The sequence below is a fragment of the Acomys russatus genome, chromosome X, assembly GCF_903995435.1.
Source record: "Acomys russatus chromosome X, mAcoRus1.1, whole genome shotgun sequence".
In the NCBI taxonomy this organism is placed as follows: Eukaryota; Metazoa; Chordata; class Mammalia; order Rodentia; family Muridae; genus Acomys; species Acomys russatus.
Genome location: NC_067169.1, coordinates 18,441,170 through 18,465,582, shown reverse-complemented (window position 1 = coordinate 18,465,582; position 24,413 = coordinate 18,441,170). Strand labels below are relative to the sequence as shown.

Sequence of the window (24,413 nt, the reverse complement as noted above, 5' to 3'; positions counted from 1 at the left end):
GGGAGACGGTCCAGTGGTTAAGAACACTTGTCATCCTCTTCTGGCATCTTGGCACTAGACACGCACAAGGTGCAAATACACACATGCAGACAAAGCACTCATACGAATAAATTTTTTTAAAAAACGTAAAGGGTCAGAGTTTGAAGTCATCTTGATCTACAGGAGATCCTATCTAAAAGGGAATGAAGACAGGGCTGCCCTCCTTTTGATTAGGTGAGCCTCTGGGATGAGGAGGTGGCAATCAACAAAATCCCTAAATGTTAGCCAAAGCAACGATGTGGGATAAAACTCCAGAAAAGCCCTTGTTATCCAACTCCGGGGAATTGGTATAGCAGTCTGTCCCTCAGGGTGTCACCCATCACCACTACCTTGAAGTTAAAATTGAACCCATCCTGACTGTCACCAAGCAAGTCAACGAGACAGACGGAGAAACAGGCCCAGTGAAGCTACTGATAGTTTTCATGTTTTCTCACCTTAGAGTTCAACTGGGACAGACTGAGACCTTTTATTTGTCTTTAAGAAACAGGGTCAGTGTGGTGGTGTGGTAGAGCACACCTGTAATGCCAGCATTAGGGAAGCAGAGGCAGGTGGATTTCTGTGAGTTTAAGGCTAGCATGGTCTACAAAGTGAGTCCAGGACAGCCAAGGCTACACAGAGAAAAACTCTGTCTTGACCTGCACCCCCAAAAGAAGGAAGAAGAGAGAGGGAAAGAGGGGTGTGGCACGGTTCACCACATAGTTCTGACTGACCTAGAACTGTATGTAGACCAGGCTGGCCTTGAACTCAAGAGCTCCAGCTGTCTCTATCTTCCAGTTGGGGGATAAGTCTCACTGGTGAGACTCTTATTTCTATGGTGGACACTCACTCATTTTTCTCATGAGCTCTACTATTTAATCTCCAGCAGAGCCAATCTAGCTGCCTGCTTCAGTTGTAGTTAGGTCTCTTTAAGGGGGGGGGGGAGGCAATGGATGGACAGAGCTGACTTGATGAAGACCTCTCCTTTCTTCTTTCTTCCCTTCAGTTGTGCTGGCTGGGAATGAGGGGTTTTTCAAATTAAAAAAAGCTTTCTTCAGATTGCGCAACAACTTAAACCTTTATTAAGTATGCAAGCCTGCCACAACTTCCAGTTGTCTCCTCTCGTGTCATCATTGTGATTGCAGCTTCTTAGAGCTACTAAGCTGTCCCCTTTTGCTTCCAGGTAGAAGGGTGGTGTTCCCCAAGGGGGCAGTGGGCAGGAGCATGTCTACAACTGAACATCAGAGTCCTCTTAAAAGGATTTGCACTTAAAGAAGCACCTTGCAAAGGATACTCAGGATGGATTAAAGTGAGATCATCCTATCCAAGGTACAAGTGTCAGTGAGCTAAGCTGCTCTGTCTGGGGCCTCGAAGTGCAGACAGGCAGCACGCTGCAGGACTCAGTGGGAGCGAGACATGCCCTCCCCAAACTTGTTCTGGTGGGCAGCGTTCTTCGCATCTTGCAGATCCTGAGGAAGAAGCAAGGACAAGGTAGGTGAAAGGGAGAGTGGTTCTATTTCAGCCACTAAGAAAAAGGCTGCCACCACTGTAGCCCAGTATGCTATACCCTCCCGCAATACCCATGGGGCAGCCATGCAAAGGAAGTCTGTGCCTCCCCTTACCCAATGACAGAAGGGGTACGGGCTGCAGGAGGGTAGGGCTCAGTGTGCAAGGCTTAATCACCCTGCCCAGGCTCACCTGGTGGTGGACATAAGCCTGACAGAGATAACACCAAGTAGACAGGTCAACACAGCTGAGGACCAGTGGGTGTGTAGAGGCTTCATGGTGGTGGATCATATGGGCATTGATGTAACGGCTGCAGTAGACCTGAGGGTGGAAAGTCATTGTCGGGTTGCTTGGCTCCAGCTGAAGTTTGCCTACTGGGCCATCCTCTACCCAATTCCCTTCTTTTGCCCCATACCTCATAGCAAGTCAGACACACCCAGTTCTCCTGGTGTGTTCCACAGGTCATACAAGGTTGGGCCATATCTAGGCCTGCCGCAGGAATGGGGCATACCGCTATCAGATGGGGACACCAGGATAGTGGAGTGACAGCATAAAATACATCCTAGTGAGGTAGAAAAAACTGAGTAAGGAAAGGATTCCACAACCCCATATACATCATTTGTTCCTATCTGGAGGCAGGAATGGACAGGAAGCAGCAGGCAGAACCCCCAGGCTCCCCTTGAGCTCACCTGGGTATTGAAGTCCCCAAATCCTTGTGTAAGCATCAAGCTGTTCATTTCCTGACCTCCTCTAGCTGCTTCTCCTGGTAGGCCCTCCTCTGATTCAGGGGCCTCCTGGAAACACAGAAGAAAAAGGTACATCTGACAAAGGCTAGTTCTTTTCTTTTTAAGATTTATATATATTATGTATACAGCACTCTGCCTACATGTAGGCCTGCCCACCAGAAGAGGGCACCAGATCACATTATAGATGATTGTGAGCCACCATTTGGTTGCTGGGAATTGAACTCAAGACCTCTGGAAGAGCAGCCTCTGAGCCATCTCTCCAGGCCCCAAAGGCCAGTTCTTAGCCCTTCTACCCTCTTCCCAGGCATAGTGGGCTTTACCTGAGTTCCACTACTAAGTTTCAAAGTACTAAGACTCTCAATCAGGTCAGGGGACTGCTGGGCTGTTGTTCCCTGTACAGGTGGTGCTCCTATGCCGTGCTTGTCTTCATATGAGGCTGGAGGAGTTGGGATTGGCTCAGTTTCCCCCACAGCCTCCTCTGAGGTGGTCTGGTTACATATGGTTTCGGTGGCTGCTGCTGAGGCATGCTGGTCCATCGTGGCTCCTCCCAGAGGCTCCTTAGTGGTGGGGAGGTCCACTGTAGCTCCTCTAGCAGCTGGCTCTGATGACTGGTCCTGAGCCTTAAGTATCTTTGCTTTAGCCTGACCTAGTGTAGATTCTTTTGCAGGTATTGTTGCTATGGTTTCCCTCATGCTTGGTTCTAGAACCCTTCCCTTTGATGTGGTCATTCCCTTAGCTGGCACGGGATTGGCTGTTTTGGTGACAGACTTAGAACTGCAGCATTCTTCTTGGTTTACCATCCCTGGAATGATGGAAAAGATACATGGGTATAGATACCACCCACTTCCTCGCATCTGATCCTCCCTCCCTTCCTTGAGTTCCCCTGTTGTTCTCAATTTCTCATGTCCACTTACTCATCAACCGCAAACTGCGCCAGAATCTGTGATGGGCTTGGATGGTATCACAGATTGCGGCCAGGGCTTCTGGATGTGGAGGGCGCAGCAAAGAAAGCAGGGGTGGTGGGTCTCCAAGGAGGGAATGGGTGCAGGCAGCCATAGATTCAGAGATGGATGTCAAGTTGTATCCACCCTTTGTAAAGGAGAAGAAAAGGTTCCATGATTGAATTCCATCAGAGAATTGCCAGGGTCAGCTATCCTGACTCCCCAACTAGTTTTCTTTTGTCTAAGGCACTAAAAGTCTAGAGTGGAGGGTGATACCCGGAACAAAGGAGCGTAACACTTATTTGCAAGAAGGGCAGAATTTGGTGTGTGAGGGAGCTGTTGGGGGAATGTAAATTTGCTATCAAGTGCAAGATAACAAAAACAATACTGATAATAGTATTAATAAATAATAGCTTGCATTTGGTGTTTGCTGTGAACTAGGTTCAATTTTAAATAATTTATGGCCAGGCGTGGTGGCGCACGCCTTTAATCCCAGCACTCAGGAGGCAGAGGCAGGCAGATCTCTGTGAGTTCGAGGCCAGCCTGGTCTACAGAGTGATTCCAGTACAGCCAGGGGTACACAGAAAAAGCCTGTCTCAAAAAAAAAAAAAAGTATGCATGTTAACACAATCCTAACAAGGGCAGGTGTTCAGTCTGAACAGAAATATGCCCTGGGGGCTGGAGAGATGGCTCAGAGGTTAAGGGCAGTGACTGCTCTTCCAGAGGTCCTGAGTTCAATTCCTAGCAAGCACGTGGTGGCTCATAACCATCTGTAATGAGATCCAATGCCCTCTTCTGGCATGCAGGTGTACATGCAAGCAGAGCACTCTATACATAATAAATAAGTCTTTTTTTTAAAAAAAACAAATGAGTAAATAAATGTTTTTTAAAAAGACCTTTTGACCCACACAGCATATCCTAAAAAAGGCCTGTTATGACCTGGGACAGGAATAACTAGTATTCTATCTGTAAGAATGCCTAACTTGAGCCGGGCGTGGTGTCGCACACCTTTAGCCCCAGCACTCGGGAGACAGAGGCAGGTGGATCACTGTGAGTTGGAGGTCAGCCTGGTCTACAAAGAGAGTTTCAGGACAGCCAAGGCTACACAGAGAAACCTTGTCTCAAAAAACCAAAAAATAAAATAAAATAAAAAAATCAAAAGAATGTCTAACGTGAACTTTGTTCTACTTGATAGAAACCTGTTTCCCCTCTTTTTACATATAAGGACATCAAGAGTAGGGAGGGAGATAACTTGTTTGAGGTCACAACAGTTGAAGAAGCAGTGCTGGTATTTGAACCTGGGCTGACAAAATAGTCCAAGCTGTTACTAGCATCACCAGGGAATTGAGCCAAGGCCCTTGGTATATGCCAGACAAGTTCTCCCACCGAACTCCTAGTTCCTCAGATTAGCTCACCATCCACCCTTAGCCTTCCATAAGCAGTCCTGGGCAAATGGTAAGTGGGACTTGTTGGCAGCCAGTTATTTTCTCTGTGACTTAGTGTCACATCTATGAAAACAGCACCCAAACTTGCTGAGGGCTAAGATCATGTCTGAAAGATATGACAGAAGGAAGACAGCATCTTTCCAGTGCATACTGTATGCCAGCAGTGCCTCTATGATTAGCCAGCCCCATCTGGAGATCAGGAAGCCTAGGCACAGGGGTAGAGGCACCCATCAGTTACAAAAGGTCAGTGGATTTACTTTCTTTCTCTAACATGTTAGGAAGAATCTGGATGATGCTGAAAAGCAGACTTCCAGAGCCAGATGTTCAAGGTTCAATTCTGACATTTATTACCTGTGTGACCTCAGGCTAGTTACTGGTCCACTCAATTCACTGATTTGTTTTGATGGGGGAGGGTATTTGAAACAGGGTTTCATGTAGCCCATGCTGACATCAAACTTTATTTGTAGCTGAGGAGGACCTTGATTCCCTTGCTTCCTCTTCCTCCTCCTAAGTGCTGGGATTTTAGGTATGTTCCACCACACCCACCTCGTTCCTCTGATCTTGAGAGGAAAATGAGTTAAACTGGAGAGATGGCTCAGAGGTTAAGAGCACTGGCTGCTCTTCCAAAGGTCCTGAGTTCAATTCCCAGCAACCACATGGTGGCTCACAGCCATCTATAATGTGATCTGGTGGCCTCTTCTGGTGTGCATGCAGACAGAACACCATATCTCTGCTTCCTAGATGCTGAGATTAAAGGCATGTGCCCCACCCCCAGCTTTGTTTTTCTTTTTAACTTTTTAAAAATATATAATTTATTCATATTACATCCCGATTGCTATCCTCTTGCTCTTATCTTCCAGTTCCCACAAATAAGTCTTTTTTTAAAAAAGAGTCTAGTTCACAGTGCTGTTTTCTCAAGTAAACTTGTAAGACATAAAAGTCCAGAAGATTGCCAGACGTGATGGCACACATCTTTAATCCCAGCACTCAGGAGGCAGAGGCAGGTGGATCTGTGAGTTTGAGGACAGTCTGGTCTACAAAGTGAGTCCAGGACAGCCAAGGCTACACAGAGAAGTGCTGTGGGGGAGAGGAGGTCCAAAAGACTACTTTACACATAGTGAATACCCAAGTAAAGCTTCGAAGACTGGTACTATCCTCATTGAAATCTGGTTTGAGACAACAATTCTAGGTAGATCTGTATTCAAAGGAGATTTTAGAAACTGTCGTGAGTGGCATACCCAACTCTTCCAAACTGCCCTCCCAGCATGGGAAGAGAGATTGAGAGCATTACCTCTAGAATAAGGATAATGCGGCCATTGGCGAGGGCCATCAGCTGGTGGGTGAGGTGGGCATAACCGTCAGGGGTCAAGTGACAGCCCCCCAGTGGGTCCCCTTGTGCAGCATCAAAGCCAGCTGAAACCAGCACCAGTTCTGGATTAAACTGCGGTAAGAGAGAAATATGACATGAAGGTTGGGTAGGCAATAAATGATGGAAACAAGGACAAATGAAGGCATGGAAATGCAAGTCAAAAACCAGAGGATGTGAACAGAGCTCTGAAAGTAAGGAGCCAAAGATAGGAACCTTAGGAGAACATGTACTCTCTGTCACATACAACAAGGGTCAAACATGAGACACACATGCACATGATACAGGCTTTTCTACACACAGACTATATATTAATACAAGTGTCACACAGCTCCATTCCCAATCAGACAATCCCACACTGACAGGACCGCAAATCACACCATCACACACATGCACTTGGTTTCTCACGGGGACAGTAACACACAGCCTCCCCAGCATAGCCACAATGATGTCCATATCATCACTGCAGTTATGCAGTTATTATGGTCATGCCCACAGGAGGCGAACACTTGCACACAAAGAGCAGTCCCTGACATCAGTGCACAGTCACATTCATGCAGAGGTAAAGGCACACCCTTGAGTCCAGGGTTGCCGAGTTGTGTCCTCACTGTGTCCTCAGTCACACACATGCCATTCATTGGCCCCTCCCCCAGCTCACACACAGACAGGCCACCCCCAAGTCAGAGCCATCAGAGAGACCCACATATAGATATCTGAACCCAGTCAGACAGATATGGATGATGATCTCACTACAGCCTCCCACATCCAGAGGTCTTTCTTAGGCTATCACAAGACAGTGGCATTCAATCACATACCATATCACACCTATCACACACAGAAAGGAGATGACAGCCACTGTACAGCATCACACACGTATCCATAATATATTCAATCCTGTGCCTGTCTTTTACACACAGTTCCACCAAGATGGCATCTCTTTTATTTATTTATTTATTTTTTCGAGACAGGGTTTCTATGTGTAGCCTTGGCTGTCCTGGACTTACTTTGTAAACCAGGCTGGCCTCGAACTCACGGCAACCCACCTGCCTCTGTCTTAACACTGGGCTCAAGACAGATCTCTTACAGATCCCCTTATAGTCATGCACTCATGATGGCAGACAGATTCAGAAGGCACACTCATGCACACACATACACAGAGCCAGGACATATAAAATGTCATACAGAGAGGCCACTCACATGCAGACATATTGCATGGTCAGACAGACACATAAGGCTATCACTGCCACCCATGTCTCAATAGCCATCAGTCATAGGGTAGTCAACCACACATGCTGAGGAGACAGAGATATATGCTGCCACTTACACAGATGTCACACAATGACCAAAGCCTTACCTCATAGGCGACGGGAAGTATCAGACGATGCCAGGCGGCCAGGTAGTCAGCATCGGTCATGCGGGGCCCATTCCAGGGCACATTGACAGTGTACCCTAAACCTGCAGCTCGACCTACTTGGGTACTGGCACCCTCATCCCCCATGGGGAAGAAGGTGCCACGGTCATACCGGTGCAGGGACATGTATAACACACTGCCAGGGAGAGGATGGTTTGAGAAAGGGGCAACAACAAGTTTGGGTCTACAAATATCCCTGCAGGATGGCTCGATACCCTCCCCACCACACTCTCACCCAAAGGCCAATCCCTCACCTGGGGTCATCCTCAAATATGTGCTGAGTCCCGTTCCCATGATGGATATCCCAATCCAAGATCAGGATCCTGGGGAGAGAGACAGCTCCGTTTAGTGGCTTGGGACATTTAGGCCTAGGAGAGGACTATGCCTAGTAGAATCTTGGGGACCACAGATATCTTGAGAAAACATTACCATCATTGTAAGAATGAAGGCCCAACCTTGGTTTCCAAGCGCTTTACTACGGGCCTAAACAAGTACTTGAGGATAGGCCTGAGAATCTTCAGGGAACTGACTAGGGACTAGGCTTGGCTGACTAAATGTCACATGCCAAATCCTAGGTCTTTTGGATTAAATACTGGGCTTGGGTTCTGTTGGGATGATCTGTTAGGAATCAGGAATGCTGGTATGATACCCTGGAAACTAATTTATAAAGCATCTAGACACCATGGTCTGGAGGCACTAACACAACCTTCCTGGGTCCTTCATAGTTAAGTGCTGCCCAGTGGACCCTTGCTTGTAAAAGCTCATAGGGGTGTACTGTGGGTCTGCCAAGTTAAAACTGAATTGGGGTGGGGAGTGGTATCCAGGTTACTGGAAAGATTAGGTTTTGGGGTCTCTGGGGAGCCCTTACCGCATGGGCCGTCGAACAATATCTTGGGCGTGGCGAGCAGCCACAGCTACAGAATTGAAAAAACAGAAACCGCAAGCAGAACCTGGCTCAGCATGGTGTCCCGGGGGGCGCACTATTGCAATTCCATTTAAAACCTGTAGAGGATGCAGAGGCAGGCAGATCCCTGTGAGTTCAAGGCCAGCCTGGTCTACAGAGTCTAGGACAGTCAGGGCTACACAGAGAAAGCCTGTCTTGGAAAAAAAAAACACAACAAACCTGTAGAGGAGCAGTGAGACTGATCCCTAGCCCTCTGTTCTTCCTCCCTTCCCTTTCTCCTGTCTACGCTATCAGCCACCAGGGCATCCACTCCGAGGTGCACGTCTCAGCAGAGACTCTCCTATTGCCTCTGTCCTCCTCAGTAGGGGCAGGTGGCCCCTTTCTCTCCCCTTTCTCTCTATTTCCCCAGGACCTCATTTCTGCACCTGAACTGCACTGGCACCCAGAAGACACACCTCTCCTGAGAGCACAGCTTCCACCAGGCGGCAGGCAGAGCCTGCAGCAAGCTTTGCACAAGAAAAGGTGCTGGGGCAGATGTAAATGGAGTCAAAGTTGCCACCTTCACGGTGCAGGTCCCGGGTTTTCATCTTTTCTGTGTCCCGGAGACGCTCCAAGTACTTAGCTCTAGAGACACAGAGGAGCAACGAGTCACAACTTATCCCAGGTAAGAACTTGGATCGCTTGATGTGGGGCAGTAGCTCCACCTTGGAGAAGAGCAATAGGCCCTACTAGAACTTCCCTCTATTCCCATAGCTGGCCTACTCCTAGTACAGGGTCTGACCTGTGGCAGTTAAGGATCTCAGCATCCAGGGCAGGCCGTGCAGGTAGGATGAGACAGCGAGCTGCAAGGCCCAACTCTTCCAGGTGACACATGATCCGTAAGATTCGCTGAGGCGTCTCAGGATGATGGCTGGTAGTGGGGAACAGCAGAGCCAGGGCTTTAGTAAATGAGGGGAGTGATCCCACCAGCACTCAGCCCAGCCCTCTGCCACGTACTTGTCCCATAGGTTGCAGTGAGTCATCATTTTTTCATCATAGACCAGTCCAGTGCGATTCTGGAGCACCGGCCATGTATCCACTGTCAGTGTGACGTCCTTCCAGCATTGTTCCTCCTGTTCCTCTTCTAGCCTGTCTTCCTCCGAATCCCCTTCATCTAGGGGATCAACTAAAAGGAGGGGCTCAGATCACTCTACATCATGAATCTGGATCTCATCACACTCTGAGACAAATGTAGCCCAGACATAAGACCTAAAACCCACACAGCCTTTCCCACCAAGGCATCCTGGGAAAGCAAGAAGGGATCTACAAGAGGGTATCCGCCAACAGCTCATTCCATGTCTAATGCTGACCATGGCCATTCCCCACCTCCTACCTGCTCCCATAAGGATCTCCCAGAATGGTTCATGGGCTTCTAGAGTGCAGGAGATTGAAATCCGGGCACTGTTGGGGGGGGGTGAGGGAAGTAGAAATGTGGTGAAATGGGCCCCCTCCCGGCAAGCAACAATAAGGGCTCTCCTTTCCCCTGTTCCCCCCAGGCTACTCACCTCAGACAAGGTGTACCAGGGAACTCCAGAATGGGGCAAGGGTCTCCAAGAAGGGTGTGGAGTGAGGCACTGACACCCTTAGCCAGGGCATGGAGGTTATAGCCACCCTGGGGAAGGAGTTGTTGGGGGAGGCAAGCAGAGGACCAGGTATTACCAGGGAATGATACTGGTAAGAGTAACAATATTTGGGCACATACTGTATGCCAAGCAACAAGAAATCTAGAGGATGACTTCATGGAGTCCATTGGACAATGATGGAAAGTGATTACCATTATCATTTTGCCTACTTGATATAAGGGAAACAGAAGCACAAAGAATTAAGAAGTGGTAAGGCTGAGCCAAGAACAACAGTTCAAAAAAAAAAAAAATCCCACAAATTTTGAGGACGGGGGGAGGCGGCTGGAGATGGCTCAGAGGTTAAGAGCACTGGCTGCTCTTCCAAAGGTCCCGAGTTCAATTCCCAGCAACCACATGGTGGCTCACAACCATCTACAGTGAGATCTGGTGCCCTCTTCTGGTGTGCAGGTGGACATGCAGGTAGAGCACTGTATATGTAATAATAAATAAATCTTAAATTTTTTGGGAAGAATTATTTACTTTATAATTAGGAATGTTTTTTGTCTGCCTGTATGTATGTGTACCATGTGGGAGCCTGTGGGAGCCCCTGGAATTGGGAGTTATGGAAGACTGTTAGCCACCAGGCTAGGAATTGAACCCAGATCCTCTGCAAGAGCAGTAAGTGCTCAACAACTGGGCCATCTCTTCAGCCCCAAGGAACTTCTTATATACATGAAAGCTCTTGTTTCATCTTCAGTTGTCTTGAGAATGGAACCCTTTGCCTATATTAGCTTAGTATTCTACCTTTTAACTCCACCCCAAAGGCCCAAAAGGCCTTTAAGCTTTCATGTGGGCCAATGAGATGGACGAGAGGAAAAGAGGCCTTGCCCCCAAGCCTGACCTGAGTTCAGGCCGCCCTAAGGAATCTACATGGTGAGAGAACCAACACCGAAAAGTTGTCTTCTGACCACCACAATCATGGTACATGTACATAGTGTGCACATACATCCACACAAAACAAATACGAAAATTCTAAGCTCACTAGGATCTACAGGGTGAGATACAGGGAGTTACTCACCTCCAGAGACAGAATCAACTTGCCTTCTGCCAGACCCATGAGGTAATGGGTTAGGTGGGCAAATCCTGCTGGAGTGGTGGACATCTCTCCCTGAGGGGGCATGAAGAGTGACAGGAAGCTCAGTGTACTCCCCTTTGACTGCCTAACATCCCCCCAAACCTGCCTTACCTTGGGGTCTCCTTGGAGGGCATCAAATCCAGCAGCCACTAGAACGAGCTGAGGCTGAAACTGAGGAAGGGAGTGTTTTATATGAGAACACCTGCCTTCGTGGATCATCCCTCAGTATTACCCTTACCCCCAAATGTCCCCAATCTCCAAGACCTCAAAGGCAATTGGCAGCAGGATGCGCAGGAAAGCAGCAATGTAGTCAGCATCCCGCATCCCCACCTGCAGACACAGAAGCATGATGGACAGTCAGCCAGTCACCTTTCTTGAGCTTGTGGGAAGGCAAGGCTAGGTTCACTTTAGGTAGGCAGACACTGACCTTGTTCCAAGCTACATTGATGGTACGGCCTTGGCCTGGGCCGAAACCAGTAGCGGACCAGTTAGAAGCCTTAAGGTGGGGCCAGAACCGACCCTGCTCATAGCGGTGGATGGAGAAATAGACAACACTAGAGGCAGAGAAAAGAAATGTTGAGGGATGACTGACTAGCATGCATTAACTCAATCCCTGGCATAGAAAAACAAAACAAAACAAAGCCAGGGCTGCTACACAGAGAAACACTGTCTCAAAATACAAAACAAAACAATAAAACCAAAAAAACCAAACCAAATCAACATCAATAAAAAAGGGAATTGAGGAGTCAAATTTAAGACTCCCAACCTACAGCTATGGTGCTTTATTCAACAAGTTGTTTTTACCAGCTACTCAATCCATTCTCTTTCTCATAAGGTTTTCCAATTCTCAATCTATACTCATAATTCTTCCATTAGCTTACCCTTCTATTCACTCACCAACTTATTTTTCCATTCATTAATTCTTCCAGTGTTTTACCAATTTTTCTTTTTCTTTTTTTTTTTGGGTGGGGGGAGGGTTTTGAGACACGGTTTCTCTATGTTATCTTGGCTGTCCTGGACTCACTCTGTAGACCCGGCTGGCCTCGAACTCACAGCGATCCGCCTGCCTCTGCCTCCCGAGTCCTGAGATTAAAGGCGTGCGCTACCACCATCTGGCTCTTTACCCATTTTCTACATATTCATTGCTTTCCCACCAGACCCCTTCTGTCAGTAAATACTGCTGCCTCTTCAGTGTCAACGCAAAATCAGACTCAAGTCTAAGGTCTCCAGAGCTACTGGGTCTACTCAAGAAGCTGGGCAGTGCTGACCTTGGGAGAAACGCTAGGTCTCATGTCTTCTCATTGCTCCCCCACCCCCAGTTTATTGTCCCACTGGAGGTCCATGGGGGTCATGGGGGAACTTAAATGCGGAAGCCAGTTAGGGCTGTAAAGAGCCTGAAGTTCATATTGAAGAACCTAGTGATTCCACTGAAAGAAGTGAAGAAGAGGTGGGGAGGGCACGGATGAAGAAAGAGAAGACTTGGTTTTGTGTGTAGAGCTAAAATGAAGGATGCTGCCTAAGACTGATATAAAGTCAGTGAGAACAGTCCTTCTTCCTTAATATTTCACAAAGCCACCTCCACTACTTCTATTTCATAGGTGAGAAAGTGCCCATAGGGATGAGAGGGACTAACATACAAAACTGATGATAACACACAAAACTGATGCTGAAAAGACACAATGTAGCCAGGCAGTGGTGGCGCACGCCTTTAATCCCAGCACTCGGGAGGCTGAGGCAGGCAGATCTCTGTGAGTTCGAGGCCAGCCTGGTCTACAAAGTGAGTCCAGCATAGACAGCTAAGGCAATACAGAGAAACTCTGTAGTAAGAAAGAAAGAGAGAGAGAGAGAGAAAGAAAAGACACAATGTGCAGGTTCTGAAGAAAAAGATAAAGTCTACAGGTTCACACTGAGAGGACATATGTACATGTTCTGGACAAAGAGCTATGATGCCATTCTATAATAAATCTCCTTGTAACAAAAAAGAAAAAACATAATCTAGACAGGGTTTCTCTGTGTACTCCTGGCTGTCCTGGACTCCCTTTGTAGACCAGATTGGCCTTGAATGCAGAGATCTGCCTGCCCCTGCCTCAGGAGTGCTGGGATTACAAGCATGCACCACCATACCCAGATGTAAAAAAACAATTCTTTTTGTTTGTTTTTGGTTTTTTCCAGACAGGGTTTCTCTGTGTAGCCTTGACTGTCCTAGACTCACTTTTGTAGACCAGGCTGGCCTCAAACTTACAGTGCCTCTTGAGTGCTGGAATTAAATAAAGGCCTGTGCCAACACACCTGGCAAAAAATACCCGAATTCTTATAATTATGAGGAAAAATATTTTGGGATGGGTGGGAGATGAAATGCCCATACAAAGCTCTAGTCTTGAGTGGGTAGAGGATGATTTCTTTGTTTTGGCTTTAATGTGGAGTCTCTCTTTTATGTAGCCCTGGCTGTCCTGGAACTTGCTATGTAGACCAGGCTGGCCTTGAACTCACAGAGATCTGCCATGTCCAGTCTGGATCATTTGTTTTTGTTTAATTATATTATATTATTTTAAAGTTTCTGACACTGACAGATAAATACTAGCTTTAAAGTTTCAGCAAAGTAATGAGTAGAAGAAAATAACTACACTGGAGAACAAGAATTCTCGGGAGGGAATAAATAAGTGAAGGCTTGAACAAATCCAATTCCATAAGAGCTCCCAAGCACTGGGATTAAAGGCATGTGCCACCATCTCCAGGCTAAAGTACTTTTAATCCTTATTCTAATAAAACCAAGATCAGGCATGAGAGGGTATAAAACAAGAGAAAAAGAAAATGCTTGTGCTGATACAATATCTAGCTAGGGATGGTGGCTGAGGGATGTGAATCTCAAGCTGGAGGCCAGCCTGGACTACAGAGAGAAGGTCAAAGCCAGCTTGTGCTACATAGTAAGACTGTCTCAAAAAAAGTCAGAGTACATAATTCGAAGGGAGGGTTTACAAACGGAATGAAGGTCATCTTTCCGGACACTGAACAAAAGTAAAAAGTGATAGAAAATACGAAGCCATGGAGGGGCGCTGGAGCGCTATCAGCAGTTAAGACGGTAGTTTGTTCGTCCAGAGGACCTATGTTTGATTTTTCAGTACAAACATGGCAGCTCACAATTGCCTTTAAGTCAAGTTCCAAGGAATCTGATGCCCTCTTTTTGGCTTCTTAGGGCACTAGATATGCACATGGTATAGACATACATACAGGCAAAACAACAATATACATAATTTTTAAAAATTAAAGATTTTTTTTTGGTTTTTCAAGACAGGGTTTCTCTGTGTAGCCTTGGCTGTCCTGGACTCACTTTGTAGGCCAGGCTGGCCTCGAACTCACAGCGCACAGCGATCCACCTGCCTTTGCCTCCCGAGTGCTGGGATTAAAGGCGTGCACCACCACTGCCCGGTTCTAAAGATTTATTTTTTGAAAGCCATACAGGGCTAAGGATATAGCCCAGTTGGTAGAATGCTTACCTAGCATCCATGAAGCCCTAGGTTCTATCTATAAAGTAGGCCTGGTGGTACATGGTATAACCCTAGCATTCAGCAGGTGGAGGCAGGACGATCAGCAGTTCAAAGTAAAACAAAAGAAAACAAAAAACAGACCATCCCTTAGGACTGAGGGTTTAGAGGAGGAAGTCAGAACTGACAGGACAGAGAAGAAAATAAAAAATTAAGTTAAAACTGTAAGAATACAGTAGATTAGATGAACTTTCATCTTTAAAAAGATTTAGCAGAGAAACGAGAAATCTGTTTAGAGGAGGCAGATGCAGCAAAGGTCTTGGGCTCCCTGTGGAAGAGGCAGTCTACCCTGTTGACTGAACCTTTAGCATGTGGACTCCATAGGTACAGGGGAAGGAACTGTCATCCCAGACAGCAATACACTTGCCCTGGTGTATCAAAGGGAAATACCTCCTGTCCCCACTTCAAAACAATAGGTCACCTTCGGTAATATACAGATTTAAATGCCAGCTGAATTAGAGACCTTATCTCAAAAATCAAAACAAAACAAAATACCAGAAAGGATCAACCTAGGAGGTTTAACCTTTTAACAGGAGTCTGAAAGAACAGAGAAAATAAAGTAATTATCAAAGATCTAATATAAGAACATTTGCAAAGATAGAGGAGAGGTGTAAAGCTGCAGATGTAAAATGTCAACGCACACTGGGTGTGGTGGCACACATCTGTAATCCCAGCACTTGGGAGGCAGAGGCAAGCAGATCGCTGTGAGGTCAAGGCCAGCCTGGTCTACAAAATCAGGACAGCCAGGACTGCACAGAGAAACCTTGTCTCAAAAGCAATGTTTAAAGAACAAAACATCTGGATAGAATCAAGGGCCACAAGATGTACCGAAAGTAGATTCTATGTAATCAGTTGGGTAGAAGGCCAGATAAAACAACGACTATTTATGATATAATATCCCTAGTAGCAAGGACTTAATTCTTTTCTGCAGGAATGGTAAATTGGCACCCTTCTGGAGTACAGTTTGGCAGCATAAACCAGACCTTAAAGCATGTTGGTCTGTCTGACTCAGCAGTCTACTATTAGAAATCAATTTCACATGCTGGACAATAGTGGCCCACACCTGAAATCCCAGTACTCGGGACGCAGAGGCAGTTGGATCTCTGAGTTTGAGGCCAGCCTGGTCTACAAAGTGAGTCCAGGACAGCCAGGGATACACAGAGAAACCCTGTCTAGAAAGAAAAAAAAAAATTGTAGTTCATTGCATTAATCAGAGTATTCAAGTGCTTGGATTAAAGGCATGTGCCACCACGCCTGACTCACCATAGTCTTTTGTAACACCAACATGATGTGTCCCCAATATATTGTTAAGATGTGCTAGTGAACATATGGAGAATTATCCCATTGGTAGTGTATTATTAATAATAATGAATATTTACATATGCTTAAAATTCTGAGGCTGTAACTTCAACTGTCAACTTATTTTTATTTTGTGTGTGTATGTGTGTGCTATGGTATGTATATGGAGGTCAGAGGTCAACCAAACTTGCAGGACTTGGTTCTTTCTCCTCCCACCATGTCGGTCCTGGGCACCAAACTCAGGTTGTTAGGCAAGTGCCTTTACCTGTTGAGCCATCTTGTCAGACCCCTATTTAATTTTTAAGAATAGTTTGAACTGTTGTCATAATTGAAAAAACACACAAAGTATTACCACTACAGCTCAGGGGTAAATGATTGAACAAGACCTCCAAATACTGGGTAGTGGTGGCACATGCCTTTAATCCTAGCACTTGGAAGGCAGAGGCAGGCAGATCTCTGTGAGTTCGAGGGCCAGCTTGGTCTATTAAAAAAAAGTCAAGGACAGCCAGGGCTCTGTTACACAGAGAAACCCAGTCTTGAACCCCCACTCCAAAAAAAAGAATTAAAAAGAAAATGGAAATTGGGCTGGAGAGATGGCTCAGAGGTTAAGAGCACTGCCTGCTCTTCCAGAGGTCCTGAGTTCAATTCCTGGCAACCACATGGTATATCATAATCATCTATAATGAGATTGGGTGCCCTCTTCTGGTATGCAGGCAGAATATTGTATACGTAATAAATAAATTAATTTTTTTTTTTTTTTTTTGTTTTTCGAGACAGGGTCTCTCTGTGTAGCCTTGGCCATCCTGGACTCATTTTGTAGACCAGGCTGGCCTCGAACTCACAGCGATTCGCCTGCTTCTGCCTCCCGAGTGCTGGGATTAAAGGCGTGCGCCACCACGCCCGGCTAATAAATTAAAATTTTAAAAGATCTCCAAATACTTATCAAACCCCGCCCCTTTTACTTCTCTGCAGGACATGGTAACCTGTAAGGTTCAGTTTCACCATCTATAAAATGGGAACTCCAGTTTCTGCTTCAGAGTGAAATCAGGAGCCAATACATTTCCTGGTTGCAGGACAACTCAATGTATATGAATGCCTTCCCCTCCTTCCTAGCCCCTATGGCTGGGCCTGATGGTCAGTAGTAGTTTAGGAATACCAGCACTCAGGGTGAGACCGGGGATATACCTGGGGTCCTGATCGAAGATGAACTGTGTTCCTTGACCGTGGTGCACATCCCAGTCCACGATAAGAACCCTGAGAACAGGAAAAGAGGGGAGCTCTGTGCAAGGGGATCAAGTGAAACATGGAGGAACATCCTAGACCATGCATCCCTATTCCATGCTACCCACATTCCATCTGCCATTTGCTACCGACCTCTCAATACGGTGTTTCTTTTGAGCATAGCGGGCAGCAACAGCCACATGGTTGAACATACAATACCCATCCATAAGACTGTGCTGGGCATGGTGTCCAGGAGGTCTAAGCAGGAAAGGGAAGGTACAGTTTTAGGAGTCTTCCTCTACAGAGATGGAACCTCCCATGCCCCCAATTCTTCATGTAGAGATGCTGTAAATCTGCCAGCAACTGAGTAACTGTGGCTTTTGAAGCTTCACCACCCGCAACCCAATGCTTTCTCATCAGAGATTTAAACGTAACCATTAAAAGGCACCCACACACCCATTTGGCATTGTGGCACATGGCTGCAATACTAGTGGAAGCAGGAGGACCTATAGTTCAAGAGTAGCCTGAAATATATAGCGAGCTCCTGTCTCAAAAAAAAAAAAAAAAAAAAAAAAAAAAGAAAAAAGAAAGAAAAGAAAAGGAAGAAAGAAAGAAAAAGGAAAAGAAAATGAAGCTATCTATGCACAATTTTTTCATACTCAGTCATTTTGTTATGTAAGCTTAGCTGAAATGTATATAATAAAAAGTACTATCTTTATATGTGTCACTGGTATTGGCTATGGTATTTGTATGAAACAGCAAAGACAGGGGAGTACTGAAATTCCCACCAGCATAGTAGCTAATTTCAAAGTATCCTTGCACAATGGCATCTCACTCAAGTATAACCCAAATACTGTTAAAAGAAAGCTTTCAAAGATATACAAGTCTTGGGCGCTGGAGAGATGGCTCAGTGATTAAGAGCACTGACTGCTCTTCCAGAGATCATGAGTTCAATTCCCAGCAACCACATGGTGGCTCACAACCATCTGTAATAGGATATGATGCCCTCTTCTGGCCTGCAGGTGTACATGCAGGCAGAGTACTGTATACATAATAAATAAATCTTTAAAAAAAAAGATATACAAGTCTTAAAAATGCAAAGTATGCAAGACACGGTGGCACACGCCTGTAATCCCAGCACTTGGAGGGCAGAGGCTTGGATTGCTGTGAGGTTGAGGCCAGCTTGGTCTACAAAGCGAGTCCAGGACAGCCAAGGATACACAGAGAAACTCAGTCTCGGAAAAACAAAAAACAAAACAAAAAAAGCAAGGCATGAAAGGGAGGCCATTATGTGCTTACTGACATTGGGAGTTAAAAGGGGATCAATCGAGGGGGACAAAAGCAATCTTCAGCATTTTATCAGTTCTACGGAGTCAGCTATGACAAGATGTTCTATGACCTTCCATGGGCAGCAACAAAACAGAGAACAGAAGTTGAGATGTCAGTTTGTTGACTGCATCTGGATTTCAAGATGTTCCAGATAGAAAAGAAATATATCCCTGTAAATCAATGGACTATGATACTTACCACTTCCTAATTGAATAAGACTATGTATGAGAGGACCCAGAAGTTACTGAGCACCTTTCGGGAATACATTAACAAGGATAGGAGGTAGAATTTGTATAGAATTTCCCTTCATGCCATTTGACTCTTCGACCACACAAAGACACAGTACCCAAGTTAACACATTTTACATTTTTCTGAGAAAGTGGCTTATGTAGCCCAGGGTGGCCTCATATTTACTATGTAGCTGAGGCTAGCCTTGAACTCCTGAGCCTTTCTTCACCATCCTCCTCCAAAGTACTGGTATTACAGACATGTATCTCACATGTACCACTATGTGAAAAGACGTGTTAAAAAATGTAAGAAGTAAAATTCTTCAGAGTCCTACCTGATGACGGCCATACCATTCCGAATCTCATCCCTTAGGACTGCATCTACCAGTCTGAGGACAGAGCCTGTGGCCAGGCAGGCACATGAATATGAGTTCTGGGGACAATAGAGAACCAGAGAGAAAAGAATGAGAGAAAGCACTGCCTTATCTATTCAGCTACTTTTTCCCACAGTGAGGTTGGCATGGAGATGGGAGTCCCCAGAATTGCTGGCACACCCTGACCTCACAGTTGCCATCCATACCGGATGCAGATAAACTGAATCATAGGTGCTAGCTAGTTTGCGAAGTTCTCCTTCATTCATGTACTGGGTTGTCTCCATAAGATCAATGTATTCCAGGCTGGAGACAGAAGACAGTGGACAGGAGTTAGATCCCTGTTCCCTCCTCCACCCCAGCCATACCGTCTACAAACCATACCTCAAATCAAGTTAGGCCTTCGCAGTCAACCTGGGGATTCAAGTGGGATTTAGGCCACAGTCCCTATTTCTTCTCTAGTCCCCTCATCTCCAGTTATATATTCTGTTCCCACATCAAACTTCTAAGCCTCTGGCTATATTGTTACAGTTCTGTTCCTCCCTTTCCTCAGTTCTTCTTTTTGCTGAACTCACCCCATGTTTTGCCTCTTGGAGCTCAGCTCACACATTCCCTTTGCCCAGCTAGTTTTCTGTGAGACACACTGGACCAGGCCTCTTCCTTTGACTTCCTATAGTTCCCACCCCCAGGCCCCTGACCACTTCGGCAGATATCTACCATTAGGTTTGTTTGGACTGTTTTGGTTTTTCGAGACAGGGTCTCTCTGTGTAGCCTTGGCTGTCCTGGACTCACTCTGTAGACCAGGCTGGCCCTGAACTCAAAGCGATCTGCCTGCCTCTGCCTCCCAAGTGCTGGGATTGTAAGTGTGCGCCACCACACCCAGCTTGACATCTACCATTAAATTAACAAAGCAGGTTATGATAACACTAGCCCATCAGTGTTATGACCTGCAAGATGCTTTCAGGGACCTGACACACATTGACCTTCATGAAAGACAGATATTTTTCTTTAGGGAGTGGGAAGCATTTTCACACAGGGTCACATGAAACCCAAGTTGAACCTATGTAGCTGAGACTTGTGTTGAATTTCTGATTCTCTTGTCTTCAGGTCCCAAGTGATGGAATTATAGGCATATACCATCACACTTGGCTGGAACTTGGGGTTTTTTGGTTTTGGTTTCTTTTTTTTTTTTAGCAATGAGAGATTCAGACAGGTTGAGGGACTTGCCCAAGGCTGGCCAGTCTATGGGGATTCATTCCCAGAGCATTCAGCCTGTCCTGGTTGGGCCAGGGCATCCTCCTTCCCGCCCCACCAAGCTCCCAAGTTTTCACCTGTGAACCAACATCAGCTCTTCTTTTTCAGCAAACCGAGCCTGGGGAGACAGGAGGAATAAAGTAGAGTACAGGCGGTGCCTAGGTCCTGCCACTTCCCTGCCCAGCACCTGCGGGCTGCGGGGATTCACCTGAAAGGACACGCAACGGCCTGGGAGTCCCTCCAGGAGCAGCTGCTCTTTGATGGCATGGAGCCGTTCAGGACCTTCGGGGAAGCTGAGGAGGTGGAGATGCAATCTCACACACACACACACACACACACACACACACACAAACACACACACACACAAACAGGCAAGATGCCAGGGAGCATAGCTGCTCCTGTCACATCTCCCATCCCCCCTCCCACAGGTGCTCACCTCTTTCCAGCAGCATAGGCCTCTCTTCCTGTCATTTCTCATGTCTTAACACTTTCCTCCCCATTACCATTTATGCACCAGAATGCCCAGTCAGAGCTGTCTGTCACGTCACCTTCACCAGATCCTCCTTACATTTACCCTCACTCCCCCAACAGTCCCTCCTGTCCATAGCAGGCAGGCTGTGGTAAGAATTCTACTCAAAGCCCTTTTATAGCTCTGGCTCCATTCACAGTAGAAGTCAAAATCTCTCTTTTTCTTTTTTCTTTTTTTTTTTTTTTTTTTTTTTTTTTTGGGTTTTCTCTGTAGCTCTGGCTGTCCTAGACTTGCTTTGTAGACCAGGCTGTCCTCGAACTCACAGCAATCCACCTACCTCTGCCTCCCAAGTGCTGGGATTAAAGGTGTGCGCCACCACCTCCCGGCCAGAAGTCAAAATCTTTATCATACCTAGAAGGCCCTAAAAAAATCTGTCCCCAATCCATCTCTGGTTTTTTTTTTTTTTAACCACATGCCTCCTCTTTCACTCGTCTCACATGCAATGGTCTCCTTGGTCTCCAACTAAGCCACACACCCTTCTTCAGCCAGGCCAGTGGACTTCAACTGGCTTTTGTGCCTAGAACACTCTTTTATATGATGACTCCAGAGTTCACTCCCTTAGCCCCTTGTGTCTTTATTCCAATGTCAGCAATACCTTCTCTGCCTATTGTCTTACAGATGAAAGCAGCCCTTACCCTCAAACTTTACTCTCCTGCCCACCTTGGTTCTTTGGGTCAATACTGCTCTAACAATGCGTTAGCTACTCCTTGAACACTTTTGAGGCAGTTTTGTTTACTGCTGTACCCTCAGCAAATGTACGCCATAAACGAAGGCTTTTGACATCATGAGTTAGTTTTCAGTCAGGACAGGGGAGATAGCCACTCTATTTGTAAATATCAGTGTAATGATTAACAGACAATGGCAGGGCCTAGTAGGATATCCAAGATCAGATATGAGAAAGGTAGTGGCCAGTCAAAAGCTTCTGTGAGAGCCTCGAGAGTTGTGGGAGTTGGAAGAGGGGTCAGTCAAGGGTGAAGATCCAAGTGTGGGAGAAATTAACTGAAATGAGGAGAGGACTGGCTGAGCAGGTCACAAAGGGTGATGGGGAACCAAAAATCCCGTGGGACCATAGAGGCCAGGATAAGGAATTCAGACTTTACCTTAAGAGCAATACTCTGGCCTGGAAGTATTTTAAGAAAGGGAACGTCATTTCAAACATATTTTTTAGGCTTCAATGTGGAGGCTGGAAGCAGGGACCAGTGAGAAGTCAGATAGTGAATATAGAACATACAGCCAAAAGAATAAGCAGATTCTTTTGGAAGTAGAGCAAAGGAGGCTTATTTCAGTATAAATGTCTCTCCCTCAAGGAAGGTTCTGGGACCCTATATGCTAGGTAGTCCAGGCCCCCTAATAAATACTTCTAGCCAAGAATGGTAGCTCATGCCTGTGAGCTCAGTGCTCATGGTGCTAAGACAGGAATATCAAAGGTCTGAGGCTGGCTCAGGCTACATAGTGAGTTCCAGGATAGCCTAGGCTATAGAGTCCCCTAGTTTTATCTTCATTAAACACTTTATCCTGCTGTTGGCTGGTTAGTGATCTCCCTTTGTGCTCACCAATCAGTTGAGAAGAGGCTTTTCTATTTTGTTCACATATATCTCACCAACTCCTGGCACACAGGAGACACTTGATAAATGCTTATTGGCCTAAAAGAGAACTCTTTCAAAAATGATCCCCGACAGGTGGTGGTGGTGCACGTCTTTAATCCCAGCACTCGGGAGGCAGAGGCAGGTGGATCGCTCTGAGTTCAAGGCCTGCCTGGTCTACAAAGTGAGTCCAGGCCAGCCAAGGCTACACAGAGAAAGCCTGTCTCAAAAGACCAAAAAAAAAAAAAAAAAAAAAAAAAAAAAAAAAAAAGATCCCCACCTCCCTAAATCATCTGCCTCCAGACTACAGGTTAGGATAAGGAAAGCTTCACTCTTGCTTGAGGCAGGGGAGGAAATATGTATGCTTTATAGTTTGGGGACAATTTGGAGGTCCCAGCCTCACCTGTCATCCCAAAGGCAGTGGAAGTCATTTAGCTGCTCATCAAATACCAATCCAGTCCCAAAGACTAGTCTTCTCTGACTGTTGAAATCCTGCCGGGGTGGGGGGGGTGGGGGAGGAAAAAAAAAAAAAAAACACTGATTCGTTCAGGGGCCCAATCAAGAAAACACTTCACATTGTCCAGGTTGGAGAAAATCATTATTTTGTTTGGTCAAGAAGGCCTGACTGCACCCAGGCCTCTCTCACCAGCCGTTGAAACCCCATGATTAGGTCGTCTTCAAGTGCTTGGCTGAGCTTCTTCATTTTGCCTTTCTTCTTCACATCCGCTAGCTTGGGGCTGGAGTGGGGTCCAGCACCCTTCTTAACACTTCGCTTCTGCCAATCAGAGAGAAGGATCAGAGTGTGGACATGGCTGGCTGGCTTTACCTCCCCTGTGCCCCCCCCCCCGCCTTCCCCCCTCCCCCACCCTCCCTCCACCCCCCCTGCCCTCCCTCCACCACCACCCCCTCCCCCGCCCCGGCCACCTCGCGCCCGCCCGGGGCCAGTCTGGGGCCTCACCGAGGTGGCGCTGGAATCCTGAGGGGGCAACTGGGGAGTGTGCCTAGTTCTTCGCTGCCTGGTGGCAGAATCTTGGCCGGTGGAGGTCATGGCTATAAAGCTTTCACTCCACGTAAGGACCTGGCAGGGGTGTAGCTGGCGGTGAGGTGGCAGGAGTGTCCAGAGGACCCCACATCCCTACCGTTTTGCTTTTTTTTTGCTCCCAAGGCTCCGCCCCCTATTCTAGAGCGCATCCTTCACACCGGTCCATTCCCCTACCTTCTAAACCCCGCCCCTCAAGGCCATCTTCTCCTACTGAGGAAACCTGGCTCGGTCCGTTCCCCCTGGACCTCGCTGCTTTTACACGCTTTTTTCCTCATGTAGGCTATTCCCTAAATGAGGCATAATATAACCCTCTGCTCAATCAGGCTCTTCTAAGGCCCGACCTTTCCAGTCACCGCCGCCCACCCCCTCTAGTTCCCCACATCCTTTCATACCTTTGATCCTCGCCCTGAACGCCCGGCTTCCAATACCTGCCCGTTTCAGCCTAGCTCCCCGCAGAGACCTTTCCAGGCGGCCTGAGGAGGCGGCGGTGGCCCTCGGCACCACCCTTAAAGCCTCACTTAACTCCACCTCCTGTGGGGGGCCGAACCCGCACCTTCCACTCCCTCAGAACTCGCCCGGAGCCTTTCACGGTGCACGGCACCCCCCCGCCTCCCTGGGGACTCAGGGGACTGCCCACTCCGATCAGAAATGACCAGACCCCACCCCCTTCCCAGACGCAGACCGTTTAACCGAACTCCCTCAGCCAGTCTCAAGCCTCCGCCCAATTCCCGCCCGCCGGCGACGCCGACCAATCCTTGCCGTCCTACTCACAGGGTAATGCCTCTCTACCCAACTCCACCTCTCTAGCCAGTTCTGCCTTTCTCTCTCGCTGCCAAATTCCGGGCGACCTCTGCGGCCCCGGGCACCTGATCCCCGCTTTTCCATTGGGCCGGCGTTTCATTGGCCTGCCCACATCCAACGCGCTGCGCGGATCTAGTCCGCCTTA

The 24,413-nt window shown here is 47.0% G+C and overlaps 1 protein-coding gene across 1 annotated transcript; it reads right to left on the bottom strand.

The window, feature by feature from the left end:
* Positions 1-1,337: 1,337 nt before the first annotated feature.
* On the bottom strand, positions 1,338-24,071 carry Hdac6 (histone deacetylase 6). Its single transcript, XM_051141184.1, has 29 exons — positions 23,860-24,071; positions 23,384-23,503; positions 23,072-23,200; positions 22,829-22,917; positions 20,522-20,606; positions 20,391-20,431; positions 19,269-19,365; positions 19,024-19,121; positions 17,286-17,390; positions 17,097-17,165; positions 11,498-11,624; positions 11,335-11,400; positions 11,182-11,241; positions 11,014-11,103; positions 9,879-9,985; positions 9,707-9,774; positions 9,331-9,499; positions 9,116-9,244; positions 8,790-8,958; positions 8,299-8,432; positions 7,685-7,753; positions 7,374-7,566; positions 5,945-6,094; positions 3,182-3,356; positions 2,588-3,069; positions 2,211-2,315; positions 1,937-2,083; positions 1,714-1,842; positions 1,338-1,484 (listed from the first exon to the last, which is right to left on the bottom strand). Exons 2-29 carry the CDS (start codon positions 23,471-23,473, stop codon positions 1,416-1,418), a joined length of 3,441 nt encoding a protein of 1,146 aa, XP_050997141.1. The 5' UTR covers positions 23,474-23,503; positions 23,860-24,071; the 3' UTR covers positions 1,338-1,415.
* Between the last annotated feature and the right edge of the window lie 342 nt (positions 24,072-24,413).